This window comes from Geospiza fortis, unplaced genomic scaffold (genome assembly GCF_000277835.1).
Source record: "Geospiza fortis unplaced genomic scaffold, GeoFor_1.0 scaffold13, whole genome shotgun sequence".
Lineage (NCBI taxonomy): Eukaryota > Metazoa > Chordata > Aves > Passeriformes > Thraupidae > Geospiza > Geospiza fortis.
This window is the reverse complement of record NW_005054384.1, coordinates 403,101-422,021: the sequence shown is the minus strand read 5'-3', so window position 1 is coordinate 422,021 and position 18,921 is coordinate 403,101. Positions and strand designations below refer to the sequence as shown.

At 43.0% G+C, this 18,921-nt stretch overlaps 1 protein-coding gene across 1 annotated transcript; it reads right to left on the bottom strand.

Moving 5' to 3' along the window:
- Window positions 1-3,864: 3,864 nt before the first annotated feature.
- Window positions 3,865-18,604, bottom strand: IL17RA (interleukin 17 receptor A). Its single transcript, XM_031060533.1, has 11 exons — window positions 18,585-18,604; window positions 16,614-16,760; window positions 15,108-15,232; window positions 13,558-13,684; window positions 12,132-12,179; window positions 11,887-12,044; window positions 10,625-10,699; window positions 9,798-9,873; window positions 9,701-9,715; window positions 7,293-7,334; window positions 3,865-6,708 (listed from the first exon to the last, which is right to left on the bottom strand). The coding sequence occupies exons 2-11, from the start codon at window positions 16,750-16,752 to the stop codon at window positions 5,216-5,218; spliced, it is 2,298 nt and encodes a 765-aa protein (XP_030916393.1). The 5' UTR covers window positions 16,753-16,760; window positions 18,585-18,604; the 3' UTR covers window positions 3,865-5,215.
- Window positions 18,605-18,921: the final 317 nt, after the last annotated feature.

The window sequence follows — 18,921 nt, the reverse complement described above, 5'->3', positions numbered from 1 at the left end:
GGTACGTGAACGCCCTGGCTGTCACCTCCCAGGGCTGAGCCCCCCGGGCCCGCTGCCGGCAGAGGCTCTGTCTCTGCGTTCTGCTCAGGTTCCCTCCGCCGTGGCCGAGCAGGGGAAGGGGACGTGGGTTTCCCTGTCAGACGCCCGTTCCCCTCCTCCCTTCCTTATGGACAAATCCAGCAGCGGAAGCTCCGCACAAACCCGACTACCTGCAGGAGCCTACGGATGACGCTTGTCCCCAGAAAATGCACCTGTCCTTCATGACAAGACTTCTTCCAGTGCTTCTGCATCTCCACTGTCTGGAGGGTCCCACTATTCCCCCCCTCCCAGGACATTGTGTTGCTTTCTCACCGAAAAGGTTCGGTCTTTCCTTTTCATCCGCAACAGGGACCAGTGCATTTTGTCCCCTCCTTTGAGAACTCCTGCTGACCACAATAATGAGATGCAAGAGGGGCCTGACCAGCAGACGTCGCCTCCAGGTACAGAAAGGACAGAAGGAAGCACGCTTTGGTTTCCCTAGGTCCTGCAAAGCTGCTGCCTGTGTTTCCCACGCCTTTGTGTACCAGCTAAGGAACCTCTGGAAGCACGCCGGCCACTCGGTCACTTCAGCCCATGAGCCACCTTCTCCTAGCCAAAATGTCTACCTCTGTGCTTCAACCTTTTGCATCTTACATTGACTTCACATGCTAAAGAAACCAGTCCAGCATGAACACAAACCAGGGCTTAGGCCCCATTTCATAACCACCAAGACATTTATTTCTGGTGAGAACAGGGTTTACAGCAGCCTCCTGCTGGCCTCCCCAGGTGCTGGGGCTCTCATTTCTCTGTGAATATGCATGTTTACAGGATCAGCATTGGTTTTCTTTTACACGGAGTGTAGGGTCTTCCTTTCCACAGCCAGAAAGGCTGGAAAATTTCCTCTGGCCCCCTTCCATGCCTGCTTGAGAGAGCAGAGATGGGGCTAAGCCTGCAAAGCACCCCCTCTCCAAGAGCAGAGCAGAGCAGAGGACGCTGGCACTGCTTGGGGTGGGCTCCATGCTCAGCGAACCAAACATTTCAGCACAGAAAGCAAAGTGCTGCAGGAGCCCTCAGGGCAGAGGGGCTCTCGAGCTTTGGTGAAAGCCCATGGATCAGCATCCTGTCCTCTGTGTGCATGTGGTTTAGGGTAGGTGGGGAAAAATTGTTAGTAACCTCTCATAGGAACACGGTTTTCTTTGGTTTGAAGCTCCATGAATGTTGGGTGGGGTTAAGGCCTGCTCTTCTGCCTGGCTGCAGCTGCTCCTAAAACCAGCCCATGGAAGGAGGAGCACACAGACCACGTCTGGAGGAAGGACTTTGCCCCTCCCAGGCTTATATTTTGTTATCTGGGCAAGGCTGCAATAATTGTGAAAAACAACAGTTTCCTGTCGCAAGTTTGTTTGTTTTTTTTTTTTCTTTTTTTTTTTAAGCTGTCCTGATGGGAAGGGGAAATAAAGCACAACCAACTGCTACCCACAGCAGGACTGCAGGTGCAGCCCAGACTTCTTCCGCACACACATTTATTCTTTCTTTCAGGGCTTGGGCTTCAGAGCCTGTGTCCCAGCTTCCTTCTCACAGAGTGGGATCAACTGCCTGCTCCGGTGGACTGCTACAACAAAATGTTTACAGTCTGGAAACTTCCAGCTCCCAGAGGCAGAAGTGGGGCTGCCATGGGGCTCTTCTCCCCCAGCTCTCGGTGGCTGATGGGTTTTGAGGGGCTGGAAAAGCCCCAAGGAAAGATGGGTCAATAGTGCTGTTCTGTTCAGAAGTGCAGCTAGGATGGGTGACTCGCTCCTCTCCTCGTGCCAAATGGAGAGTTGGCAAAAGCTAGGCTTAACTTTCCCACCAGTGCTTTATTTTTAACCTGAGCCCTTACGTGGGCAGTTGTGTGAATTTTGGCCAGTGGCCTTTCTCTTCGGTAACTTCTTCTTGTCTGGACAATCTTGGTGCTGTGAGTGACTGTGATTGTAAAACTTGGTACTGTGAACTTTTCCTATGTGATGTGAAATGTGTTGAGGGGATGCTAAGTTCCTGGCCAAAGGAGGTGTAATTACAGGCATATTACGCTTGTACAGATATTTGTTTCCTTGCACCTTCCTTTTTCAGCATTAAATAGGTAGCAGAAGCTCAGAAATAATTATTCAAGAGAGAATAAGGTGATACCTGAACCTAGGACTACTCCATTCTTCAGTCAAACAGCTGAAAGGAAAAAAAAATTCCCCAACCAACTTTGCCAAAAACAAGCTGAAGGAAAAAAAATGCTTTTCATCACCAACTACATTTGGCTGCTCCTATGGCCAAGTTCCCAATAGCACCAAAGTGCTAATCCCTAATACACTGAAGCATGAGCATAGTTGAGACATCAAAAGAATCACAGCACAATTATTAATGAGTCTTACTTCAGTAGCCCTCCATAGCCCATAACAAAGTTGCTGTTTCAAAAGTGAGTGCCTTTTTCCAGTTAAGACGTTATTGAGAAAAATGGCATATTTGAAATTTATCTGGCCATGGCATTTTTAACCCATTGGCAGAGAACTCACAGTTCAGATTTTTCCATGGATGAAAAGGTTGCCCGGGACACATGACCCTGCAAAATGACACTTGTGTTGCATAGAATTCCTTTGTAGAAAAAGTTGTTCTTTGTGGTGCCATGGTTTCTAGGTTGTTAGGAATTGTGCTGTTTGGAGAGCGTTAAAGCTCTTGTAGTTGCCTATACTGAACCCCCCTTGCAACTAAAAGGGCAGCTCTGCTGCTCCTGCAATTACTTACTATGAAAAAACATTTAAAGAGCTTCAACGTCTTGTTTATAAACCTGCCCCTCCTCTTGAATTCCCTCCTCTTTGGTAATTGAGCTCTTGCTTCCTTAAACCTTTCTGTTTGCAGAAGAGAGCTGGTGGTACCACGGAAGTGCAAACAGTACCTCTCCTGATGCACCTTGCACAACTCCTGTACATTGTGCCAACATTCAATTACTGGTCCAGGTCAGTAACGCTTTGCTGAACGAATTTGTGCCATACTAAGACACAGGTCCCTTGGGATGCTGTTACACAACTCAGTTATTTAGCATTTTACTGCTCTTTGTTTGCTATCCTGACAAAAGAGATGACTACTCCCAGGAGGGGAAACAGAAGTGGCAGATAAGGCCTGTGGCTGATGGACACTTGGCATCCCCCTGGCATTAATCAGAACTTGTATTTTTTAAAAAGCAAGATTGTTAAAATAAAATTAGAAACTTGTGACTGATTTTGTTCCTTTTTCCCCCTCCTTTGATTCTTACTGGGATATTCAATTTTGCTTTGAATAGGGACCAACAGATGCGTTAAAGTTCCTTGTTTTCCTCATACTGGATTGCTAAAATAGTGGCTGGATTTTCCCTTCAAACAAACTTTTTGTAAGTGAAAGCAAATTCTAAGAGCTGTAACACCAAGGGAGTTATTTGAGAAGGGAATGACTAAGGCAAGGAAATTCAAATGACACTTCTGAGCTTCCTATTTAAGTGATTTATAGGAATTTATACCACTTGAAAAAGACTCATGGGGGAAAAAAAATCAGATTTACATGTTAATTGCTGTAAGATAAAAGAAACTTTTAGAAGTGGGATCATCAAGATGGCAATTACTGACATAATCTGGGAAATGGGTTCTCACTGGAGAAGCACTGAGATCACAGCTGCCTCTTGCTTAGCTCTGTTGGGTTAGATTGGATTCCTGTTGGAGCAGGAAGGCTCCCAGCCTTAAGCATGGATCTCTGCAGGGACTGTCCCTTTGTCACTGAGCTGTTTTGCCTCAGATTCCTGTAACAAATACTAAGGAGTTAGGCAGAATTGAGGACACAGAAGTATTTAACTGAATATATCCAAAAAAGTATTCTTCGTTTTTAATTTAAGGAAAAAAACCCCACAGGTTAGACACAAAATTATAAAATACACACAATACAAAATAAATTGCAAGATAAAAGAATAGATTCTTTCTAAGACATTAGATTTTTAAAAAGCTGAGATAAAAGATTTTTTGACGAGTAAACTTAGATGGATGAGAAAACAACAAAAGAAAAAGGCCTGGATGTATTTACCTCTCACAGGTTGTTATCCAGTGATAAGAAAGAGGGTAAATGCCAGCCTCACCATCACTGCTCCTGGAAGATTAATCCCTTAGACTGTTCAGTATTTCACTGTGGTTAACCTGAACTACCTGTGCTGGAGCTTAAACCCACACAAGTACATCTTGCAGTCATTTTCACTCAGCCTCCCTTAACTCAGATATAATTTCCACTCTAAAACAGCATCTGCTGAGGCTACACTTTTTCCTCCTCCAAAACAGTCCTTTATTTCCTTGTGTGTCACAATCTATATCTTCAGCTCACATCTTCCTGGTGCTAAGATATCCAAAAGCAAACAGCACTGCAGCAGTGTGTCACGGAACACACCAGATTCCCCTGATTCTGTATTCAGCCCCACATTTCTTAAAACTGTAAAAAAATCCCAAATTCAATTTCTTGGTCTCCTCTTCCCCCTCCACTGCTGCTGCTGTCTCCCAGCAGAGAGCCAGGAAGAGTTATGGAGACTCTCAACTTAAATATTTATCCCATTTATTCTCAGCTATTCCACTTGATTCCTGAATGACCATGGAAATGCAGCTGCAAATGAATGATGAGTGGGGAAAAAAAATAATCTTTAGGCACATTTATCAATCAGGTAGAGACAGCCCTAATCTAGCTGAAATTTAAGGCACACATCTTTAATACAGTATTTACAAGGAAATGTTCAAAATGTGAATTAAAATGGCAATGCAAATGTCACCATGTTATCTAAACCTATTTTCTAAACCATGCCTGTGACTTTTATCCAGTGCAATAGAATCAGCACAGCTGGAGGGCATTTTGAAGGCACCAGTGGATGAGCCACAGTTATTTTTCTGCCATCCATCAGAGAGAATTCAGTGTAATGCTTTTCCCCAAGGAACAGAAGCACTGCCTGTTCTCTCACAGGGGTGGCCAATGCTCCTGGCTTCTCTCCACAGAGAAGCAACATTCCACATGTGCTGGGCAGTGCTGCATCCCAGCAGCACAGGAAGGTCCCTGAACTAAACCATTTACAATACAAGGACAAGGATAGTGCTGGAAATGCAGCCTCAGTACTGCTCTGCATGGGACCACCTTCCATCCCTGTATTTCAAACAGGGCAGGTCCCAGGCACAGCCTAAGAGTCCTCCAAAGATTGGTCAATGTCCATCACCTCTGCTGGATAGCTCCAGCTAGAGTGCCTTTGAATGTCCTGGAAAAACAGCTGCTTCTGGAGGCTCTTCAAACTGTTCAAAACCTCTGGAGAGAGCTCGTGGAAGCCCCCCTTTTGTTCCTGGTCCTCCTCCTCTTCCTCCTCCTCCTCTAGAAGGTCCTCAGGAGGCAGAGGGGAGCATCTGGAGATGTAGCCCTGGTCTGACTGCACTGACTGTCTCTGGTCTTCGCACTGGCCATCAAAGAGCAGCTGGTGCTGCTGGTCAGCCTCCCCCTGGCAGAGATATGGCTCTGAAGGGATGACACTCTGTTGATAAAGAGGGTACATGAGTCCATTCAGATGGTCACCCAGGTCATCTGACAAGTTTGCAGGACTCTGGTCAGCAGCTGAAGCTTCAGAGCCATCATGGAGGATGAGGTTATTCCTCATGGGAAAGCTTGTCTCCAGAAGAGGAACTCCTTCCATACAGTCCTCATTGCTCAGCACGTGGTGACTGAGTATATTTCTACCTTCCATGGAAGAGACTGGCTCCACTACCTGAACTGGAGGAACATCCATAGGAAGGACCACAGTCTGGGAGTTTGGATCCCCACATGGATTAAGCTGAGGCTGCAGCTTGCAGCCTGTACTTTCACCCTCATGCACGTGGAGGCTGATGGTGTAACAGGGGTCAGGCTCACGTAGGTGCAGCTGGTGTTTCACAATTCCACCTGGCTCACTCAGCAGTGAATCCACCTGGCTCTCTCTGCTCAGGGAATGCAACTCTTCATCGCTATCCAAGCAGATGGTTTCACTCTCAAACCAGTCTGGGTGCTCGGTCTGCCAGTTCTTGAACTTCTCTATGGCCTCTTTCAGCTTCCTCCCACTGGGGGTATCGATGTAATTTTCAGCTGTGATTTCCTGGATTCGATGGATCCGCCCAGGTTCAAACTTCTCCAGATCCTGAATCCGAAAATAAATATCCTCAAACTTGTCCATCAGTTGGTACCTGGATGTGACGTTGAACAGATCAGGTATATCTCTCTCACTGCTTATTCCCTCAAAGTAGCAAACTATGTACATTCCAAAACAGGCTGGCTTCTTGAAATCTGGCAGGATCAGGTTCAAGGCTGGGGTGAACAGGTCTCCCACTGGCTTTTGCTGATCTTGCTTGAGGCACACGGGCTCACTCCCGAGCATGGCCTGCCATTTGGCCTGGGTGCCCCGAGAACACAGGATGATGATCTTTGAAGACAGCTCTTCCATCTCCTTCTTCTGCCGGGTGAGCCAGGGTAAGGGCCCCAGCTCTGAGATGTGGTGGTCCTCCAGCAGGTCCAAGGCCACAGCAGTGCCACAGACTGTCATCAGGAACTCAGCAAACTTCAGCACCACGTCCACGTAGAGCAGGTGATCAGCAGAGTACACGATCCAAACCTTCCGCAGCTTCAAGGGCGGCAGGGGCAGCTCGGTGTACGGCGCTGATGGAGGGCAGGAAAATGTTAATTACAGCCTCGTTCCCCAAATTGTAAAGGTGTGAGTCAGCACTAATCAGCATGGCAGGGCATTAACACAACTTTTAAGCTTTAATGCTATTTTGGCAACGTATGTGGACAACATCTCATTTCGTAAATTTAATATGAAAGTACGGACACAGTGAAGCTGTGATTTATGATAATGCCCAGATGATTCATCAACTTTCACCTCACAAAAACACTGCAGCAGCTTCAAGAGGTTTGCAAATATTGCTGTATTCTCTAGTGGAGAGCTGAGTGCACCCACCCCAAACCAATCTGCTGTTGCTATGGCCTAGATGATTAGCAAAGTTTCTTCTGCTAGTACAGCCTTGGCTGGGTCAAAAGCCTCCCCACATTCCAAAGCAATTACCTCCCACCTCACAAATACAGCATTTCAAATTCCATATACAAAGCTTCTTTTAGCTAAACAGGCCAACTTTTGGTTTCAAGAAGCATCTATAGAGTAGTCAGAGCCTACAAAAGCCCCTTCTGGGCAACTGTGTGAGACCTGCATGAGAAGTGCTTGACCAAACACAGTTGCATCTTACCAGCTTGCAAACTGTCGTGGCTGCATTTCCCTCGCCGGCGCCCTGGAAGAGAGACAGTCACTGTCAGTTCTGAAAGCATGAAGTAAGATTAAATGCTTAAAATCATACCACCTTCCACAGATTAGGTTAAAAAAATTAAATCTTTAACTGTGCAGGAAGATAAAGCTTTAAGGAGGGAGAAGCCTAATAAAAAAAGCATACTGAAAAAGTTACCAATTTAATCTCTTCTACAGCCAGTTCTTCCTATATTTTTCCCTTGAGAGGAGATAATGCGCTCAAAATGAACTTTCAAGCATCTTCCCCAAATCCTGGCAGGATCAAGTGCAGAACCCCCAACTGTCCTGTGACCTCTCTTTAAAAAGGGGCTTTTAAAATACATCTTTTTCTTAAGAAGCTTTTCTGAAGAGGTGACTAAAATGTCCCTAGCTGCATCTTATAGACGAATTTGATGTTAAGGAATTTTCCAAAAGGTTACCAATTCTTCCTCTCATGTAAAAAGAAACCAAAACAAGCAGTGAGTTACACAACTCCCCTGAGCTAACTGCCTCATGGTTGCAGCACAGAAAACTAGGAGTTAGCCCTTAAGTACCCAATTTTCCAAGTCGCTTGATGTCTCTGTCCTGTTTTTTCCCTTCCACTTCAATTGAAAAACCTTATCTAATCTCACAATAATATAAAATTAATTTTGCAGAGACTTTGGGGAACAGGGGGAAGACTACAGTGTGGACAAACAGGAAGCTTCTATTCTGCAACACTCTTATGCAAGGCAGGGGAAAAATAAGTGCAAAAATCTGCAGCAATCTGCGGTAAACAAAGGGCTCAACTACAAAATTCCTTTTTCCCCTCAAGACCTCTAAAGTGCTATGACCATGGAGATCAGAGATAATAACCTGTGGAAGGCTTTACTTATCTAGAGCATGGTATAAGGACATTGCAAGTCCCATAATGTAAAACAGAAGATGTTTTCATAGGCATTGTCTCAGTGGCAAGGCATCAGAACAGCAAGGAACAAAACCACAATAGGAAGAGGTAGAGAAGAAGAAAATATATTCTTTAGCATTGGATTTTTTTCTTCCTGGCTGGTATGAGCCTCACCTGCTTGTTTTTTAGTCATACACAGCATAGCTGTGATGACTGACCCCACCAGTAACACAGAGATCCCAGTGATACACCAGTAGAGCCATATCATCATGTCATCTGCAAAACAAAAACGCTCCTCAGACACAGAGTTCCACCAAAGAGCAGGAGGTCCTCGAGCAGCAGAAGCCAAGGGAGGAGGACCCTGGCTTTGCTGAGCAGACCAGTACTTCCCCCTTACAAACCACAGCCACTTCTCCAAACCAATTCCTGCTTGCATGGTGCTGCTGTACACCATAAACTTGCTCCACACAAAGAACCATATGTGCAGCACACTGAAAACACAGATCAAGAACCTTCCTCTAAATAGCAATGTTTACCCAGCTTTGACAGGCATGCCGCCCATGTCTTGCCTGTTCCTGTAATCTAGCTTAAAAAAAAATTAAAATATCCCCATTTTGGGTCAAGAATTTCAGTTTACAGGTGTTTTTTCCTTTTTAAAATTTTTTTCATCTTGGGCAAAAGATCCTTACAGGTGCTGCAGCCAAAAAAAAGATGTCAAATTATTATGCACAAGTTATCTTGACATTCATAAAAATGAATATATGCATGCTATTCTCTCCAAAAGCTGCTTTATATTATGCAAATTTTTTAACACTGAGCAAAGTGACAGAAAGTATTTTATATTAAGACTCTTCTTGTCAAAACTGCTTCTCAAAGAATTCTATGCAAGTGAAGTGTCTCTCAAAAAACTGCTCTTTAAGGTTCACACTGCATACAAATACTTGCCTCATTAAATCATAGTGAAGTCATTCTTAGCACAATTAATTCTGAACTCAGTGTTACAAGGGGACTGTTAAAGAAATTTTAGACACCAGGCTCTCATCTCCATCAGAGAGATTTACTGCACATATTGATTAAGATACCTGGCTGGGTGAGCTTGGTGGCTCAAAAGAGAGACCTTGAACAAAGAAATCCCTGAGCAATTAAACCCTTATGACCTAAACTCTCCATCCCTCACATGATGTTCCAGACCAAGAGCATTATTAGGCTCTGGGGTCTCCTTGCTGTTCATTGGTTTGCTGTTTTGTTACCAAGTGGTTGCCACATGCCAATCTTCACATCCTCTGAGGTTTCAGTGCGAGCTTTGCTGGGTTCCCAGTATGCTTGGTACAGTTCATGCACCACCTATGGGCTGTCCACTATTTTCAAATAATAGAAAATTTACAACAGGGACATTTCCTGCCCATTGGGTCATTTGCAGGAAGGATCATTTCTCATTCTACACAACAGCAGAAGAGCAGCAAAAAGAGTTTCAGGGAACTTCTTACCCGATGGTTCTGTACCTGCAAAAGACAAGAGTTATGTTAAAACTCAGTTCTCAGCTGTAAAACAATGGGAATCTAATTTACAGAGAGTGGTGCTCACTTGGAACTGGTTCACATGGGATGGAAGCAGAGTGTCTCAGACAGTCTGTGCCACAGTTTGCAAAGAATGGCTGAATCTGCGGTTGAAAAGAATCCAGAAAACAGAAGTTATTCTTAAAAGAAATTTTGTTCCCTAATTTACTTTCTCCCTACCTCAATGTTCCTTGTATTTTAGGACAGAGACACAGAGTTCCCATTTCCCTTCAGAAAACAAAATTAATCAAGAATTCTTACACCATACATGACAAAAGCTGTGAGCTCCTGAGGTTGCACATTTGCTATTCCCACTCCCATAATCTCTGACTTGGCATCCCTGTACTAAGGAAAAGCCACTGACTACAGAGAATACCTGCTGCCATCTTATTGCAGGGGTTCCATACTGTTGCCTCCTTATCACAAAAGTTTCACACCCTCCTGGTGTTTCTTGTGGGCAGCTCCTCAGAGCACTGACTCTTTCTTCTTCACACAGCAGCCAACTGACTCCAGCTCCCTTCTCACCCAGCCACCCCACTCTTTTATAGCATCTTCTTCTCATTGGTTACAGCTGTGGCCTGTTAAAGTCAGGCCTGCTCCTAATCTTTGATAATTGGCTCAGCTGCAACTCCTTAGGGGTAAGATTACTTTCTACACCATCTTTATTTCCTTATATTCTATCCCCCTACAAGTACCTATATAAAAATTCTTTCAGCCATAATATTTCCCTGATGCAGGTAATTGCAGATTAGCCAATCTCAGAACAAAACACTGTGAAAAAAACTCCTGACATTCCTAAGGTGCTCACTGCCTTGACTGGGAAGGAAGGCCACAGGGACAACAGTGTGATCCCACCTGTATTTTGTATCTGCAGCAAGCTTTTACGTTCTCTATTTTGATTGTGACATTCACTTGCTCTTGCAGTCCATCCTGCAGAAATCAGATGCAAGTTATAAGGGAAGGAAGAAAACCAAATGAAAGCAGGGAAAAAAGAAAAAGCTGACATGAAAAAATTGAGTGGTCCAAAGAAGCAGAAGCTATTTTTTTTCCTTTTGAACAAGAAGCCCAGAGAGAACAGAATGGGTAAAGGATCTGGCCACCATCTCTGCAGCTGTCCTGTGTGACAATGCAATTAAGACAACAGGCCAAGATTGCACAGGGAACAGGAAATAATTAGGGATGTACCTGCTACAACTTCAAAGGAGTTAAAACTTACATTTTCTAAACAATGTAGATGTCTTCAGCTCTGTAATGTGTAAACATCAACAAGCCTCCTTGTTTAATTAAAAGCAGCTTCCAACACTACTTCTGACACTAGAACAGGCAAGTAAGTTGCCCTTGCTACCTGCTGTACACAGTCAATATCATGATAACCTAATTCTTCACAGTGATTAGCAGACACAAACTCCAAAATGAGGTGTATTCCCCTCCACCAGGGAAATACTCACACAGCTGTCCCATCTGTGTCAGTAACAGCTTAAACATATCAGTGCAGGCGGTACTAAGGGATTTTAAGTGTTAAGGAATAGAAAGATTAAACAAACTGAATGCAAACATATCCGCCCTCACACAAGGAAGGGTAGAGAGTGATTCCAAATATTCAATATTTCTCCTCCCTCAAATGCCTGAAGGGAAACATTTTTTGTATCAGGACACAGTCTGGACACTTTAAGATTCTCAGCAACACAGACTACAAGACCTACAGAAATTGATTCTCAGCTTGAATGAAGCATCTGTTAGTAAATCACTCATTCTTTACATAAAAGATTTAATTAACACCTTTCTGTGATCATCTTTGATAAAGTACTTCAATGATTTACTGAAACTTTGCACCTCAATTTTGGCTAATTTGCTTAGTCTTAGCTCCCCAGGCACTGGCTTGAAGAAGGTAATAAAGCCCAGATAGTCAAATATAAAACTTGACTTTGCAGGTGTTTATAGGCTGCTTCACGCATTATAAAACCTCTTTTTTGATCTTTTACCTACCAAATTCCCCTTTCCAAAGACAATTTAAAAAACAATTCCTTGAAAATTGTTGTTCAAATGTCCTGGTTTAGCAAGCATTTAAGATGTTTGCTTAAATCCCCAGAGCAGGTATGACCTGGGAAGGGACTTACCTCAGTGAAATCCTGTGTGGTCATTTTACACCTCTTCTCATGCATGTAACTGGCCACATGGATTCTGTACCTGGCTGGCTCCATCCATGGGTGGAAGCTCACAAGCAGATTTGTATCATCTAGAATTTCACCCTGGATCCTGGGTTCCCACAAGCTGCCTGGAAGTAGGGCAGATATTCTCATGTTTCTCAGCTGTCAAATATTCCAACAGAGCACCCATGTCTATGTGACTCAAATATTTTTACCTGTCTTTATACACGGGATGGTTCTTTTCATCAGAGAATCACTGCAGTCTGCAAGAAAGACCATTAGTAGTCAGTCAGAAACACTGTACTTCCATTTAGGAAAAAACCACATTTTTTTATCAGAAGTCAGAGACCTAATCAAGGTCTCCTAAATGAGTAGACACCTTTGTTCTAAAGCAGTGGCAAAATTCTGTAGAAGAACAGCACTGGTTTCCAGTCCATTCACTGATGTCATGGTGTATTTGGTTCTTTTTCTTCTCAGAACAGAGAAAATGAATGAGACTAAAAACACACCACACTTAATAGTACAGCAATAATGTAACACTGGTGCAGAAAGGGTCACAATAGTGGAATTAAAACCTCATATTTATCCCCAGACCTTGTAATCACACCTCAGCAATAGATTCCTTCAAAGGCATTCTGACATAGGAAAATCAGGAGGCTGGAATCTTTCTTAATCCTAAAACACTCCTCCACATTTCTAATTCCCTTTTTTTAGCAGATTGGCCCTGCTTTTTGTGACTTCCTTCACAGTTAAATTCAGAGTTACATATTCAACATTTAGTAATGCAGGATTTTCAACTCTCAGCCTTAAATTATATCTCTCCTCCAGGTTTGGACAAAGGAAAAGTAACAGCTCCCTGCTTAGACAGTTGAGATAAAACATTTCATATCTCAAATTTCCAACTTGCAAAGTTACCAATTTAAACTTTACAAAGTTTATGAATTTACAGTGTCTCTGTAATTCCTGTGTAAGCTCTAACCAGCAAAGCTCCCTGCAGCTGCTGAGCTTAACATCATGCATTAGGTTTCTGAAGAATAGTAGAGGATAAAAGCCAGGAAGTTCTTAGTGTGAACAGGCAGAAAGGTATGAGGGCTAAAAATGAAGTGCTCCCTCTCCTTTCCCAGCTCACATTGGCTGACACACTTCACACTTTGCCATTTTATGACTACAAAGTCAGGTTGACAACTATAAGCAAGTTAAGAAAAAATTTAAGAACCAGCTTTCAAGATCTGTATGAAGCACCAAATATTTATGAAGTAGTCAGTGCAGCCAGAGGGGTTGCAGATGCTCAGCAACCTTGGGGAACACAGTAAAAATTCTTTTAGTGATAGGAAAATTTTCACATCGACAAGAAAGGGTCAGGCACCCAGCTCTACCAAGTTTCTTGGTAAATCATGTCTAACTGTGCCTTTGAAATTGACCTTCACATGTCTAGGACTTAGTACTAGAAGCCAAACTTCAGATTTGGAAATTCTGGCCTGTGTTTTCAGCTGCCACAAGCAGAGGGGTAGTTCTTAAAGATTTTAAATTAAGTAAAAGCAGCAGTGATGTCAGGTCCACAAACCCCCACATTCCTGCCAGAGATCCACAAACCACTACATTCCTAAACCCAAGGCCCAAGTGAACTAAATCACCTCTTACCAGGCATTGTGAGAGACGTGGACTTGCAATTGTAGTCTCCATTTACACCCAGCTTGGGCAGGTGATACACAGTCACTTGGTAAGTCTGGCCAGGTTCTACCTCAAAACGGTCAAAAGTGAAATTCCACTGAAAACAAAACACATCCACAAGGACTTTAAAGGACAATTTAAGCACTGAAATTAACAGCTGACTTGGCCCTGTTCCACTGTGTTCCCTCATCCCATGTAACCCTTTAACTCAAGCTTGACTATGAAAAACTGGAACTCAAGTGTATTAAATATACCTGTCTCTTTGTCTGTCTCAATTCTGCTGTTTAGAATTAGTTTTTTCTTGGGATCTTTGAGCTGATACAGCAGTTTTATGCCAAACCATTGTGTGGAACTTCCACTAAACTACATTCTGAACTGAAAGGAGACTAGAATAAAATATTTCCAATTTCAAGATGGAAATTTCAGTCTAGGATGAATTTTGTAGCACTTTGCAAGTGCTAAGCACTTAGAATTGCACTTATACATATGTAGTTCTGTACCTGGCCATTCCATACATATATTTTTAAATCTATACTGTCTTCTGCATCAGCAATGCTGTGCAAATTCTGGGAGAGGCACTTTGGGAGAGTGGTATTTTTAAGTGCCAAGCTAACTATGGCCAAATTCTGTGTGGTTAAGGAATGAACTCCTTATTGTTTATATTCCTTGCTGTTGTGGATGCTCAGCACTTTTCTGATGAGTTTCCTAGAAGGAGTATAATCTGAATGACCATCCCCAAGGTTGGTGCTTTCCTCAACAACAAGAGAGTACAAGAAAGAAGTGGAAGCAACAGTAAGAGTTGAGTTTAAAAGCTATAAAATATCATGCTCTCAAGCAGAATGCAAGAACCTGTCACAGACATGTTTTATGAAAAGTCCTTTCCTTAGGATTTTTTCTCCTGAGAAGCTGAGAGGCCTTAGGAACAAAATGTAAACAATGATTATCTGCTGCTGTGGAATGCAACAGGTGCATCTGTGATTGGTCTCATGTGGTTGTTTTTAATTAATGACCAATCACAGTCCAGCTGTCTCAGACTCGGTCAGTCACAAGATGTTATTATCATTCCTTTCTTTCCTTGCTAGCCTTCTGATGAAATTCTTTCTTCTATTCTTTTAGTATAGTTTTAATATAGCATTTTCTTTTAATATAATATATATATATAATAAAATAATAAACCAGCCTTCTAAATCATGAAGTAAGATTCTCTTCTTTTCCCTGGTCCTGGGACCCCTGCGAACACCACCACAAGAACCCCTACAATTACTTGCTTTAAGCAATCTCCCGAGTGATGACACATGCCAGGCAACTAAAAGCAACAATTCTTAAAACCTGAAGGATGGACAGAGTGAAACAGGAAATGAGGGCAGAGTGAAAGAGAAATGGGAAATGACAGCACATCTCAAGTCCAACAAAGACTCTAAGCAGCCTGTACTTTATAATCAATAACCTTGCCATAAAACAGTGAAAGCAGAAACAATTCCACAGACTAGAAAACATAATCTGGATCCCTGTGCACTCACCCGGCCTCCATCCGGACGGACCTGAAGAGGCAAATTGTTCAGGAAGTCGAACTGGGCACAGAGCTGCTGATTGCTGCTGACCTGCATGACGGCGAGCTCGGCCCCTTCCAGAGAGCGGATGCTGGCTGCAGGCACAGAGGGACAAAGCTGTTCACCTTTCTCTCTCTGCACATGGAGAGGCTGCAGCCCCCACAGAGATCATCACTGTGTCTAACCTTGCCAGTCTAACTGCTTTGAGGGGCTGAGGATGCCAACATGAAGCTAAGTGGCCATGGAAAAGCGAGCTTGCAGGGCTGACTGACAGCACTCAGCCTGAAGGCTGTCCTGCGTGGCAGAGCTACAACTGGGCAAATGAAGGAGCAGAGGAGAAGGTGACTGCATTCTCCACACACCCTGGCAGTTCCACAGATGTGGCATTGTGCTGAGCTCTCTCAAAGCTGCCTCGTGCAGCCTGGGTGCCAAAGCAAACATGCCTTTGTTTTGGTACACACGGTTCCAGTGAGAGAGCTGACAAGCACAGGTGAGTTCAATGGCTGGGTTACCTGGGTCACACCTGCTTCTACACTACCCTAGCTAGAGATCATAACTCTACAGCCCTCAGACACAGCCCCTGCAGAAGGAAGAAATGAATGTGTTTAATTGTGTCTTAATGCAGTGCAAAACTTTGAACAAGAGTAGGCAAGGGAAACATCATTTACAGACAAACAATCAAAGATATTTGGGGAGTGAGAAAATGTGACTTATTGGCAGTCATTTAGGCTCCAACAATGAGACAATTATTGCTTTACCAACGCACACAAAGACGAGATTACACCCACCAAACAAAATTAAGCAGCCAACCTCTCCAATTTCAAAGATCTGCTTTCATGACTTGAAGTCATAATTCTCCTCTCTATCTGTTGGAACCCTGGATGCTGAGACTTTTAAACTTTCTGTGCTGAAAGGCACAGATCCACAAGAGAACACTGTATTTGACCTGAGGCTGTGGAGAAGGCTTCTAAAATTGATTGACATACTGGGATTATGGGTGTGTAGTTGGTTAGAAGCGTGTAATATCACAGGGTGGAAAACTTAGTTTGGGATTTTAGAATATAGAAATAAATATGGAGGTTTTAGGGTGGAGGCAGGTTGTTCTTTACCTTCTTCTTCATGGGTTTGTGTGACATTCTGTAATTGGGCAGAAAAGTCTGCAATGGGGGCTCTTTGGGAGCAGTTATTGGGTTAAAAGGGAAAATAATCCAGGTGTCCTCTCTTAATTGGATAGTTTAGTCTTAAAAGACCTTGTAACAAGAGGAAGTTAGCCTTTTTGTGCCTTGCTAATGAAAAGCTGCCAAACTCATGGTTGTGAAACTGTTTTACTGATAAGAAACAATCAACACCTGAGTCTGAACATGAACTATGGTCTCAAGAGCCTTCCATCCAGACCCAGAGAAACCAAAATCTATCCTTACTAAGATCACACCTTTTTCCTCTGCTCCATGCTGAAATTAAACAACCACCACTTACCATCTGTGGCCACTTTCCACTCTATCTGAAGCACAGGGACCAGTTTTCCATCCTCCTTACGGAAAACATCAGAAGAAACGTGGAGACTGCTTGGAGCAGAGGGAGTCCAGGCAGCAACCTGCAGCCAGCTCGACTCCATGCAAGTGCCTGTGCAGCAAATGAAACTCACGTTTAGAGTGGGGCTGAGGAAGCTCTGCTTAATTGCAATTATGATCTGTTCTCCGGGTCAGGTTTAGTCTGAGGGGAAAACTGGGTGACAGACTGCTTCCAGCTCAGAAAGGCAGTTTTCAGTATGGAAGTACTTTGTAAATTGCCTGTAGTAATCTGAATTTATTCAAGTAACTTCCTCCTTTCCCTAAAATCCGTTAGTACTTGTCACAGTCAGTGTAGTCAGGCTAAACAGGTCAAGGCAGTTTCCTTCAACCTTCTGCTGAAACAGATTTATGTTAGTGCTGATTTACAGCCTTCCAGTGATAAGAAATCTGTCAGATACCCAGGGAAAGCATTCCAATAGTTAATTACCTTCCAATAGTTAATTACCAAACTGCTTTTCCTCAAATTTGAATATACATCTGAATTCAGCTTCCAACAACTGCCTGTTATGCCTTGCCTAAATTAATGAGCCCCCTGGACAGAAAAATAAACTATGCTTGTCAACAGAGTGTTAGGGAGAGCTGGTCCTGTAAAGTCATCAGAAAGTGAAATCAGGTATGACAGGCATCAGACAGACATTATCTACTTAGGCTTTTGTAACACATTTGACTTCTGAGATCATGTTAAAAATAGCAGTCAGGCCCCCCTGAAGTACACTTTGGGTCTATTTTGATGGCTATGTGATGGAAACAGGGGAAAGTGGGCACTATCCCTTCAGTCAAACAGTATGGCTTCAGGCTTAGGAGTAATTAGACAATCCTCAAATGCCCATTTTACAAAAAAATATCTATAAAAAGCCTGACAAGAATAAAGTACCTTTCAGCAAAGAGTGTACTAAACACTAAAAAAAAAAAAAAGATTTCCCCTAGAGCAGAAAAACATAACAAAAGCCATAAAGCAGAATTTAACTAAATATTTAACTTGGGCAGCATTTTAATGGTGGTGCTGCAGTTTGGCTTAGCCATGTTGTCAAGTTGTATTCCAGTGGCTGTCTGCCAGTGGGAAATATCCAACCTGATCCCACCCAAGCCCTCTCCTGCCAAAGAAGTTTTAAATCTGGTTATTTTCAGCACAGTCCTCTTCCTGATCTGGCAAGCCAAACAAAAATACTACTGGTACACAAATCCTTGTGTCAGTATGACACAGGGCTGGGCACTGAGGTAGGAATGAGCTTGCTTAGAGCAAGGGCTGCAAGGGAAAGCCAAGGAGCTCTGCAGAGCTGCCCAGTTGTCTCCAGGTTCCAAATGGACAATTTCAGAACATTTTCCTTTCGTTTTTATAAGAACATTTTTCACAACACTACCCATAATTATATTAAGGTCTTTCAGATGCATGCCATTGCTAAGACTTGACCCCTTACACCCAATAATTAACATTAATTGCTCTCAACTGCACCCCTCTACGCCCCATTTTTAATTTTAGTTCATACACTAATTTTTCATCAAGTACTATCATAGTGGCTTGTAATGAACATTTACTGGCAAACTTGTCCTTAAATTCTCATTTCTTTAAAAACTGATTATCCCAGCTTTAAATAGAAACTAAACAAGTTGGGCTGGGTTTTACTCAGGCCACTCTTACCCCCAAACTCTGTCCCAAAAAAGACATAAGTTTCCATTCCTCTTCTAGCTGGAGCTTATAATGGATCAAACTGTAAACTCCCAAAGCAAGGCATGATAGCAGTGTTTCCCTTTACAACTCTCTGATTCTAGCAGGAAAAACATGCTGCATGAACCCAGTTAAAAAAAGAAAAGAACAAAAAAATAGGAAAAAACATGACCTGATGAGAAAACTGCAACAAAGAAAAAAATTACTTACTATTTCTTACGAGACAGTTTAAGTCCTGTGGGGGAAAGAAACAAGAATATTACTCTCAGAATAAAACTGACAGCAACTTGCTTCTGCTCAGTGCTGGGAGAGGGGCAGCAAAAAGCACTTCAGTGATGCACACAAATTGGAAGAATTAACCATGATGGAAACACTGGGCTGAGCTGTTAATCAAAAAACCAAAGACACAGGGCATGAGACTCGGGCACAATTTATGTGACATCTCTGAGATCATCCAGTCCAACCTACGATCAAACACCACTGTGCTGAGGAAGGAAAAATTCATCAAAATTGACACTTTCTTATCAATAATAAAGATGCCCTGATC